Source organism: Malurus melanocephalus, unplaced genomic scaffold, assembly GCF_030028575.1.
Source record: "Malurus melanocephalus ecotype Western Australia unplaced genomic scaffold, MMel_1.1 scaffold_403, whole genome shotgun sequence".
Lineage (NCBI taxonomy): Eukaryota > Metazoa > Chordata > Aves > Passeriformes > Maluridae > Malurus > Malurus melanocephalus.
This window is the reverse complement of record NW_026623635.1, coordinates 255,761-279,570: the sequence shown is the minus strand read 5'-3', so window position 1 is coordinate 279,570 and position 23,810 is coordinate 255,761. Positions and strand designations below refer to the sequence as shown.

At 49.5% G+C, this 23,810-nt stretch overlaps 1 protein-coding gene across 1 annotated transcript; it reads left to right on the top strand.

Annotated features, from left to right (window-relative positions):
• Nucleotides 1-8,310: 8,310 nt before the first annotated feature.
• WFIKKN2 (WAP, follistatin/kazal, immunoglobulin, kunitz and netrin domain containing 2) lies at nucleotides 8,311-14,111 on the top strand. The gene is made up of 2 exons (XM_057379400.1): nucleotides 8,311-9,163; nucleotides 11,273-14,111. The coding sequence occupies exons 1-2, from the start codon at nucleotides 8,963-8,965 to the stop codon at nucleotides 12,782-12,784; spliced, it is 1,713 nt and encodes a 570-aa protein (XP_057235383.1). The 5' UTR covers nucleotides 8,311-8,962; the 3' UTR covers nucleotides 12,785-14,111.
• Nucleotides 14,112-23,810: the final 9,699 nt, after the last annotated feature.

Sequence of the window (23,810 nt, the reverse complement as noted above, 5' to 3'; positions counted from 1 at the left end):
GACAAATAAAAAAGGAGCTGAGAAAGTACATGTCCTGAAATAGTTACAGTATTAGGTTTTTGGCCATGGCAAAATTTAAAANAAAAAAAAAAAAAAAAAAAAAAAAAAAAAAAAAAAAAAAAAAAAAAAAAAAAGTGTGTGTGTGAATTAGAAAGGGTTGTGCTTAAACTGCAGCTTCAGAGATGTGAACAAATGGCTGGAGATACAATTTTTGCATTCATCACTTTTTCCCACCAGTTTTGCAATTGCAGCAAATCACACCTCACCCTCACACATGGCTCTGTGGGAATGGCAAAAAGTTGGGATTTCAAAGATGAACTGATGTCACTTGACCCACTTGTGAGCTTTATAGTCCCCTTCAGGGAGGTGGAAACTGTGGCGCAGAGAGCGAGTGGTCTGGGCTCATAAAGTCAGTGGCAAAGACAGGAACGGTTCCTGTGGAGATAACAATTCCAAACTGACAAATCTGATTGACTTCAAAAGGAAATTAGTTAATGGGAATATTTGGCAATGTATAGAAAAGTCTGATTTTTCACTCTCATGGAGCTTTTTAAGTATGGTGTTACAGAAACACATAAGAAAATGTGTAAAATTGTGAGAGAAAAAATACACTCTCCACACCCCCCCCCCCCCAAAAAAAAAAAAAAAAAGAAAAAAAAAATTAAAAAATCATTGAAGACCATTTTCTCTCTGCTGGGAAAAGACAAAGCCAAAGCTCCTGCCACGATGTAAAGATTTTCCAGGCACATTGACCGGCTTGTTCTCCTGGCTGATGCACAGCAAAGCCAAAGGTCTTGGGAGGGTACCCCATATTCTCTGCCCGGCTGCAGGAGCTCACCCCACCAAACTGAAGTGCCTCCGTGGGAATCCCATCGCCCTAAACTCCCCCACAGTTCAATGAGGAGAGAGCAAGAGCGATGCCAGCCAGACATCTGCAGAAGTGGAGTCAGAACCTGGGAGGGCTGAATCTGTCTCTAGATTTGCCGCGATTCACATGCTGCTACCATGTGAACCCAGGGCTAAAAGCACTCCGGCGGCTTTTCCAGGACTCCTGAAAGCTCCTTTGTGGAAGCAGAGCTGACTGAACTGCCGTTCAGGTCAAGAAAAATCAAGCACTGGGTGGGATTTCCAAGAGTACTTGGCCGTAACCTCACCCCGCTCCCCTTTGAAGTCAGCAGAATATTTACATCGACTTCAACTGGAGAAAAATCAGGCCATTAGCGAGCGTTTGAAACACTCACCGCTAATGATGCTCCGGTTCCTTTGTACCCCCCAGCTCAAAGACCGTCTGCTGTGTCTGTCATTAAACACGATCCCAGCAATTGGTGAGACACAGCGCTGAGCCCAGGGAAATTGTACAGATTAAACCACGTGAATCTCTGAAACGTTACCTACGATCGCTCTGCCGACCACCATCGCATCAGGCAGGACCCGTTATCTCCAAAACTGCCGTGGAAAGAAAGTGCTGAATCTCAGCACACCCTGCTACGCTGTGGGCTGCAGGTGGCCTCGGTAAAAAAGATCAAAATAAGAGTGGATGTTGAATTAGCTGGAATCAGAAAGAGCAACAGTGAAAAAAAAGCTGTTAAATGCAGACAAACGTCCCGTTGCCACGGCAGGAAGGATGGGCTTGCTGCTCAAAAGATCAATGGAAGTGGGTCATCACTGGTTTGAGACATCACTCGCACCTCCAGCCTGTGTTCAGATGTGCTGCTGAACGAATGCCATGAGAGGAACAACTTTACAGACCACACCTGCACTTTGGCTCCTTTGGGCCCTTCCAGTAAGGGTGTCAGTGATCCAGTAGAGCTGCCCTAACTCCTTCTGTTGGCCGGTGTCTGGCTCCAACCAGTGCAGACTGTGATGCCTTGCATCTGGTGGCACACAGGGCACACTAAAACAAAACAGTTCAGCTCTTGGAGAAAYTCTTGATGTGCCCCACTTAGCAGGCAGGGCCTGCTCCTGGCAGAGGTCACCCTCTGGGCACGGGCAGAGGATGTGCTGTGTGACAGCCAGGACTGCTAACAGCCAGCAAAGCCAAACCAGGGCAATAACTCTTCAGTTAAAAAGGAGTTTTGTCCTAATTTAGATTTAAATTCCAAGAGGATGGAATTGACGCTAAAAGGATTTCATGGTATCTGCAGAAATGGAAATAGTTCCATTTTGTGAAAATTAACTTGTTTATAGCGAAGTTTTGGATACCAAACCCTCAGAGGAGCTGTGGAACTTCCAGGTCGTCTGGAGAAGCCAACACTCATTGCCTGATGAAAAGCCCAGTGCTGGGAGCTGCTCTGCATCTCCTGGAGAGGCTCCCAGCCGCAATGGGTGTTCCAAACTTCCACAGATTCAGTGGTTTGGTAAGGTCTCACAATGGAGCACAAAATCATGCAAATCTRCAGCAGTTTAATCTCACCACACAAACTCTTCTCCACTGAAAGGTTCATAATCTTTCTAACAAAAGATCAACCCCAGTGATGGTGAGGTGGTTCCTTCRTGCTGAAGTCACAGGGAATTGAGGCTTGGGGTTAAATTAAATTAGTACAGCAGGTTAAAACCTTACTGTTTGTATAAATTGAATGACATCACAAAGAAAARCAATGTGACTTTTCTATATTAAACCTGCTTTTTTTTTTAGAAGGAAATGGTGCCTGTGGGGTTGGAAGCAGGGTCTCGAGACTCCAACCTTTTGTGGCTGTTGCTGTGTGATACCCAGCAAGTGATTTCCTCCCAGCTTTAAATTCCTAAAAGTAAATAAGGGAGGTTAAATTAGGGTCATTTGCAGACTGAAGTGAATCTGTGCAATGGGTTCAATAATATTCATTAGTTCTACATGGGGAGCTAAATTAACTCATGTTCCTGGAGAAACACCACTGGCTCTGGTGAAAGAGGTGCTGAGCATTCAGCCTGAGCTTGTGCCAGGCCTGCACCTCACTTTTATTCTGAGCTTTGATTCAAGCAGAGCTGGAATTAAGCAGAACGACTGAAGTCATACAGAACAACAGTAAATTTACCAGATCAATCCTGAGGGGTTTAAGCTATGGCTCACACAGCCACATCAGTGCTGCAAGCCATGGGAACATCTCCATTTGCACACCACGGGTTTGGTGCCAGTTTCCTAAAGTGCTGTTATTCGAGCTTGCTGTAAAACTGCCTGATGCCACTGTGGCTGTGATTTTTGTTTCTTGGCATTCCGGGTTGCGTTACAACCAGACCTCCCTGACTCAAAGCTTAATTGATGGACCAGGTTTTGCTCAGCATTGGGAGTGACAGGGAATAGAGCTGGAAGGACTGTGGGAAATTATTTATGTCCTCCTGCTGTCAGGCAGGATGAACCCATTCCCAACATTTCATCTTTGCAATCTTGACAATCCAAAGATGCCACCATGGCCCCCCCAAATTATCTATGGGATATCTTAGACTGTCTCTACCAGAGACAGAAAGAGATGGGCTGGTGAAAGACAAGCTTCTGAGCTCAGCTTTTCCCCATATCTCACAGATAACGGGTTGATTATCTTCCTTTGTACCCTTGGTGCCTCTTGCTGTGCTGTTTCAGACAGAATAAACCAAACAATAATGAACCATCATCAAACTGGCAATTGCTTCCTGCCCAGCTTACGTTAGCAGAGAAAGAGAAAGCAAATGATGATTAGTCGTATGTCTGCACTCAAAGATAAAACCCCTGAGCAGAAGCCATCTGCCGAGGCATAAAATAATAATTCTGGCGCTAGCCCTGTCTGAGTGCAGTGCCATCAGCTCTCCCCGAAACACAACGCAGAGCAGGCCTAATGCCGAGCTCTAGCAGGTGGCCCATAACCCTGTAATAAACTCCCTGACATTATTGATTTCCCCCCCAAACTGAGCCCTTTTGTCTGAGCACATKAACTCCTGCTTACCGAGCAGCTGCACGTGAGGCAGCCTGCACATCCACAGCAGCTCCTTTCGGTGAGCAATCACTGTGCCAAATGTGCCCCCTGAGCCTTCCCTGCGCTCTGGGATCTGCTCAGATGGGTTATTTCAGGAGTGAAAATCAGCCCTTGTTAGTTCTGGGTGCTTACAGGGAGATTTCTATCTTAACTTGTGSAAAACTGAAATATGCCTCCGCTGCTAATTTTGCATATGAAGAGCACTGAAATAGGACCCAGGCAGGCTGTTCCCATTGTACACCTTCAGCCCAAATCTGCCTGGCCCATGTGTGTGTGCTCCCAAAGTGTGTGGCCAGCACAGCAGCCTTTGCCTGTGCTTTGATGTTCAGAAGTGCATCTCACACTGCCAAAAATCCTCCTCTCTCAACCAACCAGCCAGCCAGCAGGAGACGTGGTCTTCTGAGGAAAGGCAACTGAGATGGGATCCCTGGCCATCCCCTGAGCTGCTCCTGATGATGTTCGGGGTATTGCTCGAAAGGGAAGGTTTGACTCTTTGCAGTCCAAAGCAAGATAAAGCTGAGGTTCCAAGGATTTATCTGTATTTCTCCATGAGTATGGAAGCAATGTTCCTGCTTTTGAGACAAGCAGTCAGCAGCTGTGCTCCAAAGGGGAGCTGGCAGTGACGTTCCCTCCCAAATGTCTGGCTATCAGCTTTTAGTGCAATAAKCTTTACATACAGCYTGGAAYGTCCTTACTGTCTAAATGAAACAGRGTTTTYMAGARTCCTTTTCTGTTCAGGCATCACATTTTAAGCTGTGCATGGACARTGAGCACCCTACAATGGGTGAATGATGATGGTGGTGCTGAAGAAGAGCCTGTCCTTGGGGCTGCCTGCATGGCCAGGGTCCCTGTGGGCAGGGAGGTTTGGGTAACGGGCTGATACCTGCTGTGGGCAGTGCAGGGAGTTGGCACTGTAAAGACATYTCCCTCTCATTCCTTTCAGCASCAGGCCCTGCTGTCACCAGCTGTCCTGTCACAGGAGGAGGAGGACAGCCTCAAGGAGCAGASTCTTTGTTTTGTGCTACTCTCAGAGTCAAAGAAGGTTCAGCATCCAACCTTCACCGCTGGCCTTGCTCTGTGGTGGGTGCTGGGGCACCCATGGCACCCCTGTTCCATCCAGGAGCCCTCGGGTAGGGTCTGGATGCCACAGGCAGCAAAGTGCCACCGGCAGCGATGAGTCACAGCCTGTCTGGAGAGGGGGTGGCTCGTGTTTGTGTTGGCACAGCCGGCTGCCGGTGGCGCCGGGCCCAGGGAGCACGAGAGGCCGGGGCTGGAAGGGCCCCTGTGCCGAGGAGGAGATCAATGGGAGTTGGAGTTTTAACATCGCAGGGTGACGGTTCCTGCCAAGAGCCTTCCACAATAAAACCAGCAAATCAATCCACCCTTCGCTGAGTAACTCCAGATGAGGACTGCTGGCCTAGTAAATGTGAGCAGCAGTTAGCTGCTCCTTTAACGGTGGCTTAAGGAGAAACACCCAAATAAGATTGTATTTTCTGAGCACCAGAGAACCCTGTTTCCCTCCTCATATAAAAGGTGCCACACCACTCACTGAGTCAACACTTGGTGCAGAAGAAGAGGCCAGGAAAAAGAGCAAAGAAATTACAATTTTACTAAAACCCCAACAACAGTTAAGCCAATTCTAAATTAACAGCTATATCTGAGATCCTTGGCTTCCTTGGAGGGCTTTTCAGGATTGGGGTGTAGTGTTGAATGGATATCTATGGAGCACAGGCTGGTCACAGACTGATGTCTCCACTGTAGGGAGCAAACTCAGGATGCTGCTTTGTGCCATCAGGGCTCAGGTTTGTCCATCTGGGATCCAGAGAAGTTTGTCCCAGTTCCCCAYCCAGCAGATTCATTTCAGCATCTTGATCAGAAAGGGGGATTTTGGGGTAGGAGTAGGGTCACTTCTAAGGCTTGATCTCTTTTTGGAAGATCTTTATCTCATCAGTGTTTGACATGGATGAGATGATAAGCCATAAAATCAGCTTTCATAATGGATTGGTTCATAGAAATGGAGACTGGGGGTTACTTTATTGCTAATATTAAGAAAAAAACGCACAGTGCTTTATACACAAGGAGGAACAGAAAAACTGGGCCCAGGGACCTTGACAGAGACCCCAGTTCACAACTGGCATTAACTGTTTGTCTTCTGGACTGTCCAGTCAGATCCACTGAGGTCAGTGGGGTTAAATTCACTTAAACCAGGCAAGAAAACAGCTCTCAGTGAAACCCAGGAGRCAGTGAGTGCATTAGTCAGAACTTGGCTGTCCATACTGGGACAATCAGGGTCCCCACAGTCCCTGAGCCAACSCAGGGCAGCCCTACAGTGGTTTCCCTGCTGGATGTTCTCCTCAGGCTGGGTAACAGCATCTCTGGGATGTGCTGGCAGCRATGGGGAAGCTGTCGAGGGTTGTTCAGAGCCCTCACTGCCTTCCCTGCCCTCTGGAGCTGCCTGCCTGCATTCACAGGGAGATTTATGGCAATGTTTTCCTCTCTTCTGGCTGAGCTCAAGTGGCCAAGGGACTGATCCAGGAACTTGATACCTCGGAGCTGAAAGCAGAAAGCTGCAATGGGATTTACCTGCCCCTGGAGAATATCCCTGTGGATGGAGGAGGACACAGTAAAAGAAGGCTGCTCTGCCTGTCTGATGCAAACCAGGGTCTGATTCTTCAGAGCCCCACTTTGCTCCCCCACAGCTGAAATCTACCTCTGGGCAAGTGAAAAAAAAAAAAAAGGTATTTTTCACTATCTGAAAAATAAAAGTGTTGTTTTTTCCTGTTTGAACAGAGTTCCACCTACGTGGCCCACATTAGTGTGTCTCTCACTCTCCAAAGCTAGCAAGGACCTGGCTGTCTGCCACCAGGAGAGGAGATGGAGGCCACAAGATCCACCTCTAGCCCAGCAGGTAAGGAGGAAAAACAACCATAAAAGACTAAAGCTGACAGGGAAAAATCACATCCATTTCAGTGCCATGGTTAGAGTGAAAACTCCCCCCATGTGCCATGGCTGTTGAGGTCATCAAGGCAGCTTCCCCAGCACCAGGGATACCTGCACCCCTCAAGACCCACACACAGCTGCTTTCAAAACTTATCTGCAGTCAGTTTTACAATATAAAGTGTCTTTGTTTAGTCAACAGAACCACTAATACATGTGATTTTGTTGTTAATAGAGCTGTAAGAATTTTAAGTACCTCTTGGGAATGTGTCATTTTTGGTTGGCTTTTTTAGGCATCACAGGGTGCTGCGTTTGTCTTTGTAAACAAGTACTGAATAAAACATTTAGCACACAGCCGCACTTTGTACAAGTGTCATGCAGGTTTCTAAAGTTTCAGGGTGAATAAATCAACTGCAAACTGCTGCCTGGCAGTTGACTTCTCGCTCCTTATAAATAGCTAATTTGGACAACTTCTTCAAACGCTGCGCATATGGTTAATGCAGGCACACAAATCAGAGCTGCAACAGCCCCTTTTATAAGGCTGGGTTGCCACAGAAATGCCGCAGCCCCGGGCAGGTCGGCTCCAGGTTGCCCTCCCTTTGTCCCGGAGGCGATGCTGGAAGCACCAGCAGGTCACTGTGCTCTGCTGYTGGCCCCAGGGGAGGAGCAGGAGCCCCACGGTGGCCCAGCTCACTGCTGGTTGTACTGGTTGGCAGCCATCATCACTCAGGGGAGAATTAGGTCCAAACTCAGCCATGAGAAACAACCCTGGATTAATAAACCCAGTGGAAAAAAAGTGAGGGCTGACTTTGCCTGGCTTTGCAGCTCTCAGCGCTGGGCACGGGGCGGATGCACACCATTCCCTCCTCCCCAGGCACAGCACAGAAGGTCCAGCCCTGCAGAACCTCCACGTGGAATGAAAGCTTACCTGACCCTCCTGGGAGGTTCTTAACAACACCCAGAGTCCACCCAAGCTAGCCCAGAACTCAGCCCAGAGGGCCTAATCCTGGAAGGTGCTGAGCAGCTCGGACTTCTGCCACTCATCTCTGGATTTTGGCACGTGGTCAGCACGAGCAGGATCAGCCCCTTGCTGTAATAATCAGGGAATGAGGAACTCAGCTTGACTGAGTTTCCCTCCCACCCCCAATGCAAAAATGCTGTACATTCCTTTATGCAGGTTTCCATAGAGTTGAACTTCGACTATTTTTTTGTTGTTGCTTGTTAAAGGGGTCAGCAATGCACTGTACAATGGGATCTGGCTGTCAGGAAATGTGGAGGAATTCAGGGACACTTTTAACATCTTCCTGGTGGGACTGGAGGGCAACATTAAATCCGGCATCATGAAAATCTCCCCACCAAAGAGAAGAAAAAAAGCACCGAGGAGCCTCGGGAAAAGTTTCGAAGAACTGTCTGCTTTGTCGATCCTGAGTTTAAATGAGTTATTTCTTYCCTACTTCCTTTGTTAAAATATGATATTCTGGCTTTAATTGCTTCAATCCTATTATTTGTTCCTTTTAGCGAGTGATTGTGTAGCCCCTYGCCGTGGGGAAATCCCCTGACTGCGGGTCCGTGTTCCTTAGACAAGTCCCCTTTCAGAAGTAAATGCCATTCTTAGCATAGGGAAGTACTTTAGGTCTAAAGGGGTTAAGAAGGCCTCCCTGCATTCAGAAACATGCAGGGGTCCCACCATGCCAGTTCCAGCCTTTTGAACTCTTTCCAGCTTTTTTTTCTTGCAACAAATCTGTCTGACTGCCACCAGGACATAGGAAGCGTGTGCCTGTCAAAGAAATCAAGTTTACTTTTTCTGACTTGTTAACAGAGGCAGGGTATAAATAGAGCTAACTCTGCTCAGACAAGTAGCGTTTCTCTTAAAATAAGGGGGTGACTTCCTAGGACCTTTAATCCAATGAGGTCCAGACCAAACTGCACTATCGACAGAGGCAGCAGAGGAGCTTGCTGAAGTTTTTACCGAAGTCAGGTGCATCTGGGTTCCTCATAAATTTAAGGCTTACCAAAAAAAAAAAAAAAAGCAAAAAGCAGCCCCAAGCAAACAAGAACTGCTTCCAGCTCGGACACTGCCACTGCCCTGGAGAAGTTCTGAGATGTTGTTGGTGCCGTTCGCTCGGTGGATGTGGATCTTGCTGGGGAAGAGCAGTGTCCTCTTGCTTCTGGAGGTGTCTCTGAAAGGGAGAGCCCTCCCTCCAATCCGCTACTCGCACGCTGGGATATGCCCCAATGACATGAACCCCAACCTGTGGGTCGACGCGCAGAGCACCTGCAAGAGGGAGTGCGACGCTGACCTGGTGAGTGATGCCCGTTCCTCCGCGGTGTCTCTGCGTCACGGGCACTGCTGGGGGCTCGGTGGGACCTTCTGTCCTGGCAGGAAAGGCGCTGGCACCGCTGCAGATGGCACGTGCATCGAACTGACGCCTGACCTATATAACATAGAGAACATTTGATGGGTTATCGGTTCTGAGGGGAGGTGTGTGCCGGCTGTCACTTCTGCTGGGGTGGGTACAGCGCTCGCTCTGTTTGATCCTTTCCCTTGTTTTCGTGTCAAAAGAAAACGTCTGAATTTGATACTCCAGAACTCAGCATGCCCTGGGGCCAATCTGTGGTATTTTAACAGTGTCATCCTGCTCTTTGTTGTTGGTGGCCATCATCAATGTTTTATATTCCTGGGAGGAATCCTGTATGAAGTAGTTTAATTTAACATGCAAATTATCAGCCTTTGCTGCTTTTGAAGCACAAAGCTTGCTTGGGGTGCAGAACAGGGCATGGCTAAAATGACCAGGCAGATGTTCTGTGGGATGCTCCCAGCTCAAAATGTGTTTAGCTTACAACCCTAAAATYCATTTTTCAACCTGTCAGCACTGCCAGCTCAAGCTGGCATCTGAAAATACCTGCTTGTCCTGCCTCTTACATCATGTCCCACGACAAAGCTCCTGCAGCCCAAACCTGGCTGACAGGAACATTTACTGTGCTGAAAAAAATGTGTTTGGGTTTGTACTCTGCAGCCAGGTTGTTTTTGTAATGCTAAAAAGGGGGGRAAAACAGACAAAAATTCTGGCCATAAGTAAACAAAGGCATTTGCTCAGATGGATCCCATGTGTTAGGAATGAAGGTGCTCTTTTTACTTTTGCCATTCCCAAAAAAGCCTCCTCTGTTCCAACTACCAGGTGCAGCAATGAACACTAAAACACTTTCAAAACCCCAGCAGCAGCAGCAGACGACAATGTTTGAATAATTTACTGGTCAAAACCTGAAAGCCAAAAGCCACTGGCTACAAATTCCCTTTTGCCTTATGGCAGCACAGAGTCCTGGGACATTGGATGGAGTGAGTGGTCTGCAGGCAGCCAAGAACTCTGCCAAGCCACACTCCTTAACCCCAGCTGAAAACCTCACCCATCCTGGTTTCTAGCTTTGCTCCTGAAACCTAGTAATGTGCAGCTGGAAATGGGGAAAGAGTTTTGGTATTAGGTCATCTTTTTTTCCCAATAAGGAAAAGGATGCTGGACTCCGGGGAARCTCTTCAGCTTGGTAGCTTAAAAACCATTTTGTTCTCACTTATGGAGAAAGCTGATGGATTTTAGGGGGCTTGTAGAGGTTTAGCAGGCAGTGGAAGTGTGCCCTGTTTGGCACATGGTAGCAGAGTTCCTGGTCCCTTGAAGTAATCCACAACAAACCCAGCAGCCCTGATCACACGTATCAAATACCTTTTCTGCACAGAAGATGAAAATTCTGCTAAAATTAACCACAATTTAGAGCTGACTGTAGCCGAGGCGGGGTGTAATAAATCACTAGAAGAGCGATGCTGCATTTGAAAATAGGACTAAAATAGGACAGAGAAGCCATAATGGGCTGTTTGGGGTTTGTTTTTCTAAATACCATAGAAAAATTATTTTTGGAGCAAGAATTACCTTACTTTTGAGATATTCCATTATTTCCTCTACAATGTGAAMAATTACAAATCCTTGGCAGTTTCACCTCCAAGAGCAGGCTGTTACTCTYAGGGAATTCAAATAATACTTTACATACTTCAGTGGAAAATAAGAAGGATTACTGCCTACAGCCATATGATAAGACTTTCCATCCGCTCTTGTTTCTCAGGGCTTGTCCTCAGGCATTTCAGAGAGCACAAAAGGGGGGTGGTTGGTTCGTATTCAAGCAGTCCATGTGACTCTGGGATAGAGACTTAGGATGGGGTTTGGGTTTAAGAAACAGAATTACATTTTCTTTCCCGACAGTCTTCTCCTGAAGCACTTCAGAACCCCCTGGGGGACGCTGAGGYGATTCTACTCACTGACAGAGTTTCAGACCATGGGTATCTGTGGCACAGCTGAGTTTCTGGGTCTCCAAAAAGGCCTTTACTTTGTCCCCAGTAGTGACTGGATTATTTTCCTTCCCCACAGGAGTGTGAGACCTTCGAGAAGTGCTGCCCCAATGTCTGTGGCACCAAGAGCTGTGTGGCCGCTCGCTACATGGACGTCAAGGGCAAAAAGGGGCCTGTGGGGATGCCCAAAGAGGCAACCTGCGACCGCTTCATGTGCATCCAGCARGGCTCCGAGTGCGACATCTGGGACGGGCAGCCCGTGTGCAAGTGCAAGGACAGGTGTGAGAAGGAGCCCAGCTTCACCTGCGCCTCCGACGGCCTCACCTACTACAACAAGTGCTACATGGATGCCGAGGCGTGCATCAAAGGCATCACCCTGAATGTGGTCACCTGCAGGTACCATCTSACCTGGCCCAACACCAGCCCCATCCCCCCGGAGACCACAGCTCGCCCYACCACCGCCTACTCCGAGACAACCGTGGTTGATATCCTGCCTCCTGCCTTGGTCAACAACCCTGTCCATCAGTCTGTCTACGTGGGAGAGACCGTCAGCTTCCTGTGCGACGTCACGGGGAGACCCAAGCCAGAAATCACCTGGGAGAAGCAGGTYGAGGGCAAGGACAAAGTCATCATGAAGCCCAACCACGTCAGGGGGAACGTGGTGGTCACCAACATCGCCCAGCTGGTCATCTACAACACGCAGCTGCAGGATGCAGGAATCTACACCTGCACGGCCCAGAACAGCGGCGGCCTGCTGCGGGCAGATTTCCCTTTGTCAGTCATCAGAGGAGAGCCCACATCCAAGGAAACTTCCCAGAACAAAACGCATTTTCCGACTGACGAGTGCCTGAAGCAGCCGGACAGCGAAGACTGCGGGGAGGAGCAGACCCGCTGGTACTACGACGCCAAGAAAAACAACTGCTTTACCTTCATCTACGGCAACTGCAACAGCAACCTCAACCACTTTGAGACCTACGAGAGCTGCATGCTGACCTGCATGAACGGCCCCATCAACATCTGCAACCTGCCGGCCCTCCAAGGCCACTGCAAAGCCTACGAGCCCAGGTGGGCTTACAACAGCTTGACCAAGCAGTGCCAGTCCTTCATCTACGGCGGCTGCGGAGGCAACGAGAACAACTTTGAGAGCCGCGAGGCGTGCGAGGAGATGTGCCCCTTCCCGAAGAACACGCACTGCAAGGCCTGCAAACCCCGCCAGAAGCTGGTGACCAGCTTCTGCAAAAGCGACTTTGTCATCCTGGGCCGCATCACCGAGCTGACCGAAGACCAAGACTCGGGACACGCCCTRGTGACGGTGGAGGAGATCCTCAAGGATGAAAAAATGGGATTAAAATTCCTGGGGAAGGAACCGCTAGAAATCACGCTTTTGAACATGGACTGGAGCTGCCCGTGCCCCAACATGACCACGGTGGACGGCCAGCTCATCATCATGGGGGATGTCCACAACGGCATGGCCGTCCTACAGCCAGACAGCTTTGTGGGCACCTCCAGCGTCCGGCGCGTGCGCAAGCTCCGCGAAGTCATCCACAAGAAAACCTGCGAGCTTTTGAAAGAGTTCCTGGGATTGCATTAACCTCCCTCGCACGTGCGAGCCGCCCCGAGCCGTGTGTTAGTAGGGTTTAGCAAGTGCTAGGCTAGTGCCAAACTAAACTCGCTGTTTTGAAGATCCACTGTAGGAATTATGCAGAAACCCCTATTTTAATCCATTAATGATGCTTAGCAACAACGTAGTTTGGGCTTTGGCAGGCACGTAAACCAGCAGCAAAAGGCCATTAATCTTGCATTGAAATCAATTCGTCCATAGAGGAGTGCCATTTAACTAGGTGACTCACTGCAGTAATTATACAATTTTTATGTAGCTTCCATCATAAATGACGGAATTCATAGCATTTGTTTGGCTAGTTGGTACACAGCTAAGTAATATATAATGTCAATTTAATCTGTCTCGTTTTCAGTCTGGTTCGTCGCTCTAAGTCAGTCACACGCTTGGCTCCTTACAGCAGCACTAATATTTCACGAGAAAAGCCTGTAAATTATTGTCTATATTTACAACTGTGCACATTTAACCAACCCATGAATTATGAGTTCACTTCTTTTAATTGCAGTTTTCAGTTTTCTTTTTTTTTCCCTCCTTTAAAAACCTCATTTTCAAATGGCAACTACTACCTATCTTGCAACCCATACTGGAGGAAAAACTCCCTTGATCCTATGCCCAGGACAACAGGTCCCTGTAAAAGCTCAAGGCACAGTCTCACCCTGAAATTACTTTTCTGTCACCAGAACAAGGTCAGCAAACACCCTCATTCCCTATTTAAGTTTCAATCAATATATTGTCTATCACAAAAAGTCCAAGCCAGAAGGACGGCAGTGTGCTGCCAACTGATTTGCTTTTGAAAAACATTTACACCTGAGCATACACAGCCATTTATTGCTGATTTTCAGTAGCAATCCTGCTTTTACAGAGGAGAGAGCAAAGTGAGAGGAGTCAGAACAGAATTCAACCCAGGAAAAGCGCAATGCACAGTCTGTAAATTGCATTAGGAGACACAAAGCTCCTGAATCTGAACTGAACATACACAAGCAGACAAAGCAGGCACTTTTAAAAGGCTTTTATCAGTGTCACACTTTCRGAGCCTTTTTAGAGGCTTTCAAACCTCAGAAAACACTTTCCACCAGGCCACTGTATACAGGTGTGTGAATGAATTCCCTGAGAGAGCCAGCACGGGCTGTGGGTGGGAGCCGGTGAGTGCACATAGGATTGATCACTTTAACATTTGTGTGTCCAAAACCTGTAACATTTGCCTCTACAAAAATCCTTAAATAAAGAAAAGGCTGATCCTGGAAACATCCTGCCTTGCTTAGGACTGTGATTGCAGGGAAGAGGGGCGAGCGTGGCACAGGGAGCCTTGTCCCTGCTCCTCCTCCAGCCAAGTGACTGCAGCAGAGCTCAGAGCTTGCTGCCCTGCACAAAAACCAGCTCAGGGCTGGAGCAGTGCCCAGACACGTCTGGGTGAGAAGAAGGAAGGGAGGAAGGAAGGGAGGAAGGAAGGGAGGAAGGTGCAGGCAGTGCTGCCCCATGGTGCCATCTAACGGGCTCGCTGCGGGGCAGCTGAGGCTGGCAGGGGGCACACAAGGCCTGTGTTGGGACTGGGCATGGCAAGGGCTGGGGAAGGAGGTTAAACAGGCAGATGTTGCACAGCTGGATCCCCCAAAGCCTGTGCACGTTGGGTGTTTGGTTGTTACAGGGAGGAAAACTCACAGCGATGGGAAGAGTGTCGGATGCGAGCCCAGCTCTGCTGATCCTGAGCCCACGCTCTGCACCAGCAGAGACCACTGCACGATGGAGAAATGAGCTCCTCTCCCTGTGKTTTGGGCTTGGGTTATTTCTGAAATGCTCCTGCAGCAGGAATGGGTCTAAATCTCCAGTTATTTGGATAACTTCAGGAGAAGCTGTGGGGGAGGGAGAGAGAGGGGTCTGGACCGGGCTTTGCTGACCAAGGAAACACCTGCTGGGTTTTGTGTTGTACCTTTCCTAAGTGTATGTGAAAAAAAAACTCCAATTAAAGGCCCATAACGTTTGTGTATGTTCTTGTAGARACTGTTTTCTGCAGATGGGAGATGCTGGCCCTGCTGCCCTCTGAAGCACCTRCCTGTATGGCTCTTTTTTCCCCAAAAGCTACAGGATTTTGGAAATGTGGGAGTGTTGGAGTGAGTCGGGAGACATGGAGGTGGTTGCTCCAGAAGAGCTGGGATGCAAACRTAGCTGGGAGCAGAGAGCAGAGGATTCATGGCTGCTCCAGGGCTCTGAAGTGCTTTCTTGGCTTTCCCTGCTGGCGAATCCCCTGGGAAGGCAGCAGGCACTTCAAACACGCAGGGTTCAAGTGCTCTGAGGCACTGAGAGCCAGGGCTGGGCAAGGTGTAGGGTGGCTGCCAGCCCCTGTGGCCATGCAGATTGGGTTTGTGAGGGTTTGGCTGCTCGGGGGATCCCAGGGGATGCTCTGGGTCACTTTGGGGTGAGGTGGACACTGAGCAGCCCAGCCCAGCTCCCTGACACAGCACAGCCCGTCTAATGTAGCTCCTGCCCAAAGCTGCAGATATGAGCAGGTCTGTGAGCCCCTCGGGGTGCCCCTGGCTGTGCCCCCGGCACAGAACCATCACAGGTACCCCGAGGCACAAGGAGCAGTGCCACAGGCATCCCTCGCTCACCAGGGAAAACAAAAACATTCCTGGCAGTGCTGGGAGAACCACCCCACCCCGTGGCACGGGGCTGACCCCAACCCCAAGCCTCTCCACCTTCTGACCTTGAAGAATTCAGCTCTCCACTCAAAGCTAGTATTTTAGTTCAGCCTCTTATTAAACCCTTAAGAAGCCTAAAGTTCRAGCCTGACCAGTCCAGCAGCCCGGGGACGCTGCTGCATGGGGCCAGCACTGGAGGATGTTGCTCCACCTCACAGGACTAATGGGCACGTGGMTCCTGACCAGGAAATCCCTTTTGTGTTCCTCACCAGCTCAGGTTCCATCCTGCTCTGCAGGGTCCCTCTCTCCGGCTGTCAGAAAGCTGGGAGGRAATGCCAGTACTTAAATTTTGTATAAAATGTATGAGAGGAGAGAGACAAAGGGAAGAGCCTGCTTGAGTCTTTCCTGTGTGGCTGTGGGCTCAGAAGGAGCACCAGTGCCTGGTGAGGCTCCAGGGGAGAGCTGGGGATTGATGCCACTCCAAAACCAGGGGCTGATGTCAAAGCTTTGCTCTGCATGCATTTCCCACAGACACTGACCCACAGAACCAGAGAATCATTGAGGTTGGAAAACATCTCCAGAGTCCAACTGAGAAACTGAGAACAGACCCACATGGGCTGGGTGTGAGACCTGCAGGAGCTGCCCAGGCTCAGGGATGGATCTGATGGACACTTGACCACCCTGAACCAGTGTGAGGTGCCCATGTCTCAGTCTGGAGTGAGGATGAGAAATGCAAGTCCCAAATCTGCAAATGCTGGGGACAGAGCCCATCCAGTGCCTGGATCCTCACAGGAGCCTCAGGGGCTTGTGCCTCGCTCTGTTAACAGGGGGACAAACAGCAGCAGCAGCAAAGGGACAGCCCAAAAAAAAAAAAAATGATCCCCATGCCCAGTGAACCTCTGAATGGAGGTTGCACAGCTGAGTGAACCTTCTGCCAGATCTTTCAGTCTTGGGGGAAAAAAAGTAATCTTGATGTCCTGATCTCCAGTGCAAACAGTGGGATATGAAGATAAGGCTGCAGCACTGGGGGACATATCTCCCAAAAATCGAGCCAAAAATCAGCACAGACTGCATGTGGGGCTGGTGGCACAGGCTGGTGTCACACAGGCTGGTGTCACACAGGCTGGTGGCACACAGGGCTGGTGGCACACAGGTGCTGTCACACAGGTGGTGTCACACAGGCTGGTGGCACACACGCTGGTGTCACACAGGTGGTGTCACACGCTGGTGGCACACACTGGTGTCACACAGGGCTGGTGGCACAGGCTGGTGGCACACAGGGCTGGTGTCACATGCTGGTGGCACACATGCTGGTGTCACAGGTGGTGTCACACACGCTGGTGGCACACAGGGCTGGTGGCACACAGGTGGTGGCACAGGCTGGTGTCACACACACTGGTGTCACACAGGCTGGTGGCACACACACTGGTGGCACACAGGTGGTGTCACAGACTGGTGTCACACACGCTGGTGTCACACACGCTGGTGTCACACACGCTGGTGGCACACAGGCTGGTGTCACACACTGGTGTCACACTCTGGTGTCACACACTGCTGTCACACACGCTGGTGGCACACAGGACAGGGCACCAGGGCACAGGGAGCCGCACGCACGCAGAGCTGGCCGGGCATTACTCAGAGGCAGATCCTGCAGCACACACAGCGCCCAGAGCTGCTGAGCTCAAAGGAAAGAGGCAGCTGAGCGAGTTCTCCTCGCAGGGCTCCAGATGAGGTCAGGCAGGAGATTTAATGGGCAGCCAGCTCCAGAACAGGGAGCAAACAGCGCTGGTGACGCCACTGCAAGATGATTCAGGCAGCAAAGGTATTTAAGAGCTGAGTTTCCACTCGTTTTAAAGGGAATTAGGGACCCCTGCAAGAATTCCCCCCTGGCCACGGGGCTCAGTTCCTGGGGGAGGTGGTTGTGATGAAGGTCACGCACGGCTTCCAGCCAACACCTAATGATTTCCTGTGAAAAGAAGGAGGATTAATTCAGCTGGCACCAAATGAGCACCTTGCACCACAGGACCCACTTCCTCAACCCGAARCACCTTGTGCCCTGGATTGCTGTAACTCATGTGTGTGCACGTGCTGGGAAATTCTCCCTGTGGATAATTAGCAGGAAAAGATCATGGCCAGGCTGGTACCTCCACTGGGGCAGGATGGAGCCAGGTTTAAAAGGCATGGCTGTGAAAATGTCAGCCTGAGCAAGAACAGCCAGTTTAGAACCTGTTTTAATACCAAATATTTAGTGTTTTCCCCTCCACCAGCACTGGTTACTGATTGACTACAAGTGACCTCCAGCTGCTGGATTGATTTACAGCAGTTGTCAAAGGGCAAAAAATGAGCCCCATGCCCAGGACCTGAGAACCTCTGAATGGAGCTTGCACAACTGAATGGATGTTCTGCCAGATCTTCAAGTCTTGGGAAAAAAAAAAAAAAAGTAATCTTGAAGTCCTGATCTCCAATGCAAACAGCAGTGGGACATGAAGATAAGGCTGCAGCACTAGAGGACGTATTTATTAGCCAAAAATCAGCACAGGCTGTTTAATTCACAGCCATTTATGGCTATGATATGATATGATATGATATGATATGATATGATATGATATGATAWGACATTCAGATSTGAGAGTTYAGAAAGCAAATGGAAAGTCTTCCAGAGGCTGATAGGTGGGTCAGGTTTCAGCGAGGAAAATCTCCAGCTCTGGTGTTTTTTCTCTCTGTGCCCATCCCTACATCCACCTTTTTTCCCAACCAGCCCAGCCAAAAGGTGCTGGGGTTGCCTCAGGTCTGTGTCCTCCTGGAGCTGCACGTGCCAGGGAGCAGCTCTGTCAAAGAAAATCAGAGCTGAATGTCTGTATTTCAGGATTAGAGACACTTTGGGATGGGGACAATCCTCCTCCCACCCCTGGTACAGTCCCTGGGGTATGGGACTGGCACTCACAGGATGGAAAGGGCCATTGGGATTGTCCCATGTGGCAATTCCTGACCCCTCTCATGTGTCCCAGACAYGCAGGAGGGAAGGAGAAGGCTAGAGAAAAGAGAAAGAGGGAAAGATTCCTTCAAAGGAGGTGGGGGAGAAGCATTTTTTTTCATTTTAAACTAATTTTAAAATGTGATAGTTGGACTGGATTAAGTGGCATTAAAAGGAAATACCCATAAAGGGTTTTGTGCCTTCTCTTCCTCCTTCACTCTGCTCCTCACAGCCCCGAGTCAAGGGGGGCTGTGACACGTGTARAGGACACTGCTGCCTCCACTGCTCGAAATAAACAGGAAAACAGCGGTAATAAATCTCCAGGATCAGATGGTTTTCACCCAAGGGTAAAAGTACTTGCACAAAACATTGCTTAACCATTAACTGCAGCAGATAACCTTTGCTTCAGTCCGTGGCAGCACCAGAGCACTGAAGGTGGCAAACGTGGGGCTAATTTTAGGGGACCGTTCCCAAGGGCTGGGCATGAAAAGTCAGCAAGTCTGGTAGAAAGTGTAAGAGAGGCTAAAACTCACAGCTGAGTGGTGAATTGGATTGAGGAAGGAGATGTGTGCACTTCAACAGAGGGAAGTGAAGCCCTGTGCCACTTCTTTGAAGCAATCACAGGGACAGGGATGGTTCAGCTGACTTGGATCAARGCCTTAGAGCCCCAAATCCTTCACCCAAGGCTTTTAAAGTCYTTTAGCTGTCCTGCAGGGAGAGGTGGCACAGCCTCCTGAGTCAAAAATCGGTTGAAACATCAGAAAGAAAGAATGAAAGAGAAAGGTCAGTGTTTGGTGTGAGGGGAAGCGACCGTCAGCATCGCAGTGTGAGGTTGGAGATGGTCTGGGAGAGGTGGGATGTGAAGGTGGCTGTTGGGATCAGGTAATTTAGGGCTGAAAAACCAGTAATGCCAAGTGACAAGAGGATAAAACAGCAGATGAAATGTGATATTGATTGATGTACATGGGGGAAAGYGAGTCCTGGCTGTGCATTCCTGTGACAACTTCAAACAGGCTGCTCCTGTTCCAGCCTGGAACCATGATCCTGGTTCCTGATCCATGGATCTGACCAGAGGGGCTTGGCCAGCCTGGGGTGCAGACAGCCCCCTGAGCAGACAGATCCTCCTCCTCACACCTCCCAAAACAGCAGCAGCAGCTGGATGAGCTGCACCATTCCCCTGAACAGGCACAAAGCCTGGGGACATCCCCAAATCCAGCAGCTCTGCCCCTGGACTCGTCACTGCCCTGCCTCCCTGATAAGGCTCCTCGCTGTCAGGACCTGCTCCTGAGATCCCCAGATAAATCCCAGCCCCATCCCAGCCCCGTAAATCAGAGCTGGATCAAACAGGGCCCTCACCTGATCTGCAGGAGGGACCCAGGCACGGAGCTGCACTCAGCTCTGGAGCCCTGAGTGTCCCCAAAGGATCCCCACAATTCCTGCACCTCTGATCCTTGGAGAACACCCTGGAAATCACAAAGCTYCTTCTGGAAGTGCCTCCAAAGCCAACCTTGGCCGAATCCCCCCATCCCTGAACAGAGAACGAGGATCCCAGGATGTTCCAGGGGAGCTGTGGGGCACAGGGAATCTCAGCAGCCTCGGCAGGACTCACCAGATCCTACAACTCTACAATCATCAAAGGTTTTGGGTTGGGAGGGACCTTTAAAGACCTTCTCTTTTCACCCCCTGCCTTGAGCAGGGGCACCTTTGACCAGCCCAGGTTGYTCCAARYCCYATCCAACCCAAATTGAACSTTTCCAGGGATGGAGCAGCCACCYYTTCCCCGGGCAGGGTGTGCCGGGRCCTCTCCACCCCTGCACCAACAGACAGAGGCGTTTTCTCCATCCATCACTGCCCAAAACACTTCAGAGACAGAGCCACGCCAGCCCCAGCACCCAGCGGTGTCCCTGTCACTGCCCGCACCACGTTCGGAGCGCAGATGTTAAAAATTCATGTTAAAATTGTTTAAAAAGCCCTTATTCCACAGCCCTGCCGTGACATCGGGCGGCTGGAATCGGGGACAGGAGGATCCGGCCGCTCCCGGCGCCCGGCACGAGGTGGCGCGGCCGTCGCGACATCGCGGGGACATCGCGGGGACATCGCGGGGACATCGCGGGGACATCGCGGGGACATCGCGGGGACATCGCGGGACACCCGCCCGCATCCCTCCATCGGCCCTGCGACAGAAGCATCCCCCCGAGCATCCCCCCAGAAGCTCGCCCTGGGTCACTGCACCGCTTCACAGCCACCCGGCTGCTTAATTGGTATTATTAATTAATAACATTATTAAAYTTTCCAAGTGGGAAGCAACACCGCCCTGCCGGGTCCTGCTTCGCTGATCTCATCCTTGTCTCGTTAGGAGAACAGGAGGAGAGATTTTAGGTTTATCGGGGGGAAAAAAGGTCTGATAGGAAGCGTGATAAGGCGATCAAATCCATTTCCAGAGCTGCGGGGAAAAGCCACAATGTATAATTTAACTGAGATTTGCCCTGTTTGCAAATCGCACAATTTCTAAAGATGTTGGTGCATTTATTMAAAATTATTCATTAATCTCTTCAATGGATAATACTCGACCTGCAAATCATCCAAAAAGTGAATATTGCAGCAGCACTGCAACCAAATTCTCCATTTCTGCTATAATTTATGGTCACTAACAGATGTGTGCGACTCAGGWAATTAACCCGGGATGAAATTCAAATTGTGTATTTTATTGTAATATTTGCAGTCCTCAATTTTTAACTGTGTCAACCAGCCCCAAAGATCACCTCAGCCAGAGGTGGGGGAAGTACCTGATCTCTGACACAATGGAATTGCTACTTTTGTCAGGGGATTTGGGTTTTGGTGACAGAAACACCACCCCTGAGCCCCCAGGGAGGGTTGGAAGGGCCGTGTACAGCTGGGCACAGAGACCGCAGAGAATAAATGAAAAAGTTTCTGAGATTTACTCATCTAACAGGTGCAATCAGCAGGACATATTCCAAAATCTCTTTATCTGTTGGGTCTCTGATGGTGTTTTTTCCCTGGAATACCGGGAATATGTGGCAACCCAAACCATTCAGAATCACGAATCCCATCTCCCAGCGTCACAAATTTAGCTTTAAAATCTTGTTATTTCTTTTAAATAAATAAAGTCTTGGGGTTTTTTTTTGTCATTCTTTTCATTTGCCTTCAGGCTGCAGAGCCTTCCAGCCATCACAGCTTTACACTTTGCCACCACCAGCACTAAACAAACACTTCTTTTTTTCCATTTTCCTTTGTGAATGGTAATTTAGGRTCTCTCTCAGCCGCAGAACCTCCAAATCAGGAGTTTTCTGTGCTGTCCCGGCCAGGACAAGGCTCCCAGGAGGGTCTGGAGGAGCAGTGTTGCCACCTAGGGACTCCCGAGAGCTCTCTAAGAGGTTTTTTTTTCCCCGGAGCTGGGATGCTCTGACGGTTTCCCTCGGCGGAGCACAATTGTTCACCCCCAAATTGTGCCTCTAACCTGCTATTCACTGACCCAATTGTTCGTGTTTCGCTGGAAAAGTTTCTCAGCAGACAAAAACCCGAGCAGGGTTTGCTGYTCCCGCCCTGGCAGGAAGATTTACACACGAGCAGATGATTTGTAACAAACACGGTGTAAGATAGATGGAGCTGCTCCTCTTGTTCASGAATTATTCACAGACTGTGGGCTTGAGGAGGGAGAAGTTTTTTCYTTGCTTTGTAAAGTACACACAGATGCATTTCTTTATTATTATTTATGGCYACTTTCACGGTAAAAAACACTCCTGAGAGCATCTTCTGCAGAATGATTGCAGCTCACAGGTTATTTAGTCAACAGTCTGGACAGAGGACAGGTTTGGTTGGTTGGTTGGGTTTTATTTTTTTTCCTTTTCCTCTTTTTTTAGTAATTGCCTTGACCAGCAAGATTTTTGTCACGGGTTTGAGCCTCTGGCCATTACAAGGTCATACAAATGAAGTTCCTGGCCTCCACTTTTCTCCCCAGTCTGCYCAAGGATTGCCAAATCAGCCCCTGGGTTTTGCTGGGTGAGCACAGGGCTTTAAATCAGGCTCTGGGGCAGATGCTGTGGCCCAGCCCTCGGGGTTGGAGCTCTGTGAGTGTTCCCAGCACGATGGGAAAGGGAAAACTGCTGTGTCTGGAAAATTGGCGATTCTGGAGCCTCAGGTAACCAGAAACAGGGAGCACAGACAGACTCAGAATGGTCTTTCTAGGTACAGCCTTGGGGGTTTGMTCCRTTCCRTATTTCYSATRTAAAGAATGAATTTTCYCTKTGYRGCTAATTTTCTTTTCCCAACTTCCMCAGCCAGAATTGAAATGCTCTGCCATGTCYTTGGCAGTGCTGTGAGCAGGGGCARATCCTGACCCAGCGTTGTGATCCTTGTCCTGTGCTCCATTCTCATGGAATTTGGAGTTTTCCTGCTGGCCCAGCTGGGTGGGAGAGGCAGCTCCGTGCAGGGGATGGGCAGCACCGCCCTGAACCTCACACACCTAAACTCACTAAAAATAAACACATCAAAATACATCTTTTCACCCCGAAATGCAGCCCGTGCCAGGTGCTAACAAGGTCSCTATTGAGCCCTGCCTTCACGGCTGGCGTGTTCCAGATGTGAGCACACGTGTCCCTGTTCTGTGCTGGTGGGTGCAAATCACAGAACGCATGTGATTCCTGCGGGCCTGCGAGCTGAGCAAACACCCAATCGCTCCAAAACCATTCCTGCTCGGAGCAGATGGGTTCCTTGCCTAAATAAAAMGCGTTTCAAACTCCTCTAGGTCTGCTTTCCAAACCACCACTTTGTTTATGCAACRCGGTGCAGCCGGGCTCCTACACCCTCTGCTCACCAAACCCTCCCTGCCCTGCAGTTCAGGTGCTTTCATTTCTGCATAAAAAAAAATGAATACATTTTTGTAAACATAAATAATAATAAAAAAAAAGATCTATTTTTGATTTGTAAATAGGAGTAAAACGTTGTTTACATTCAGGCACTGTTAACTGGAAGCATCCACAACACGTCACTCTCAGACACAGCAAAATAGGCACAGAATAAAAATATCTCTAAAGRGCTGCACCTGTAAATGCTGAGTAACTTTATACTCTGGAGCATAAGTGCCTCGAAACCGAAATAATTTTATCCCTTCCTGCTGGAGCTGCACATAGGGGCATGGCTAGAGTCAGAAATAAAAAGCTGCTTTCCCTTTTATCCTGCTTTAACAAAACAAAACCCATCAATGAGGCGGGGAAAAGCACATTTTTGTCTGTTTTGTGGGTGCTTGGGTGGGTGCTGCTGATTTCTGACACGACCCCAGAGTCATCAGTTCCCCAGACATGGGGAGAGGCTGTGCGGGAGAGGAGGAGGAGGAGGAAGGGAAGGGGAGGAGGAGGAGGAGGAGGAGGAG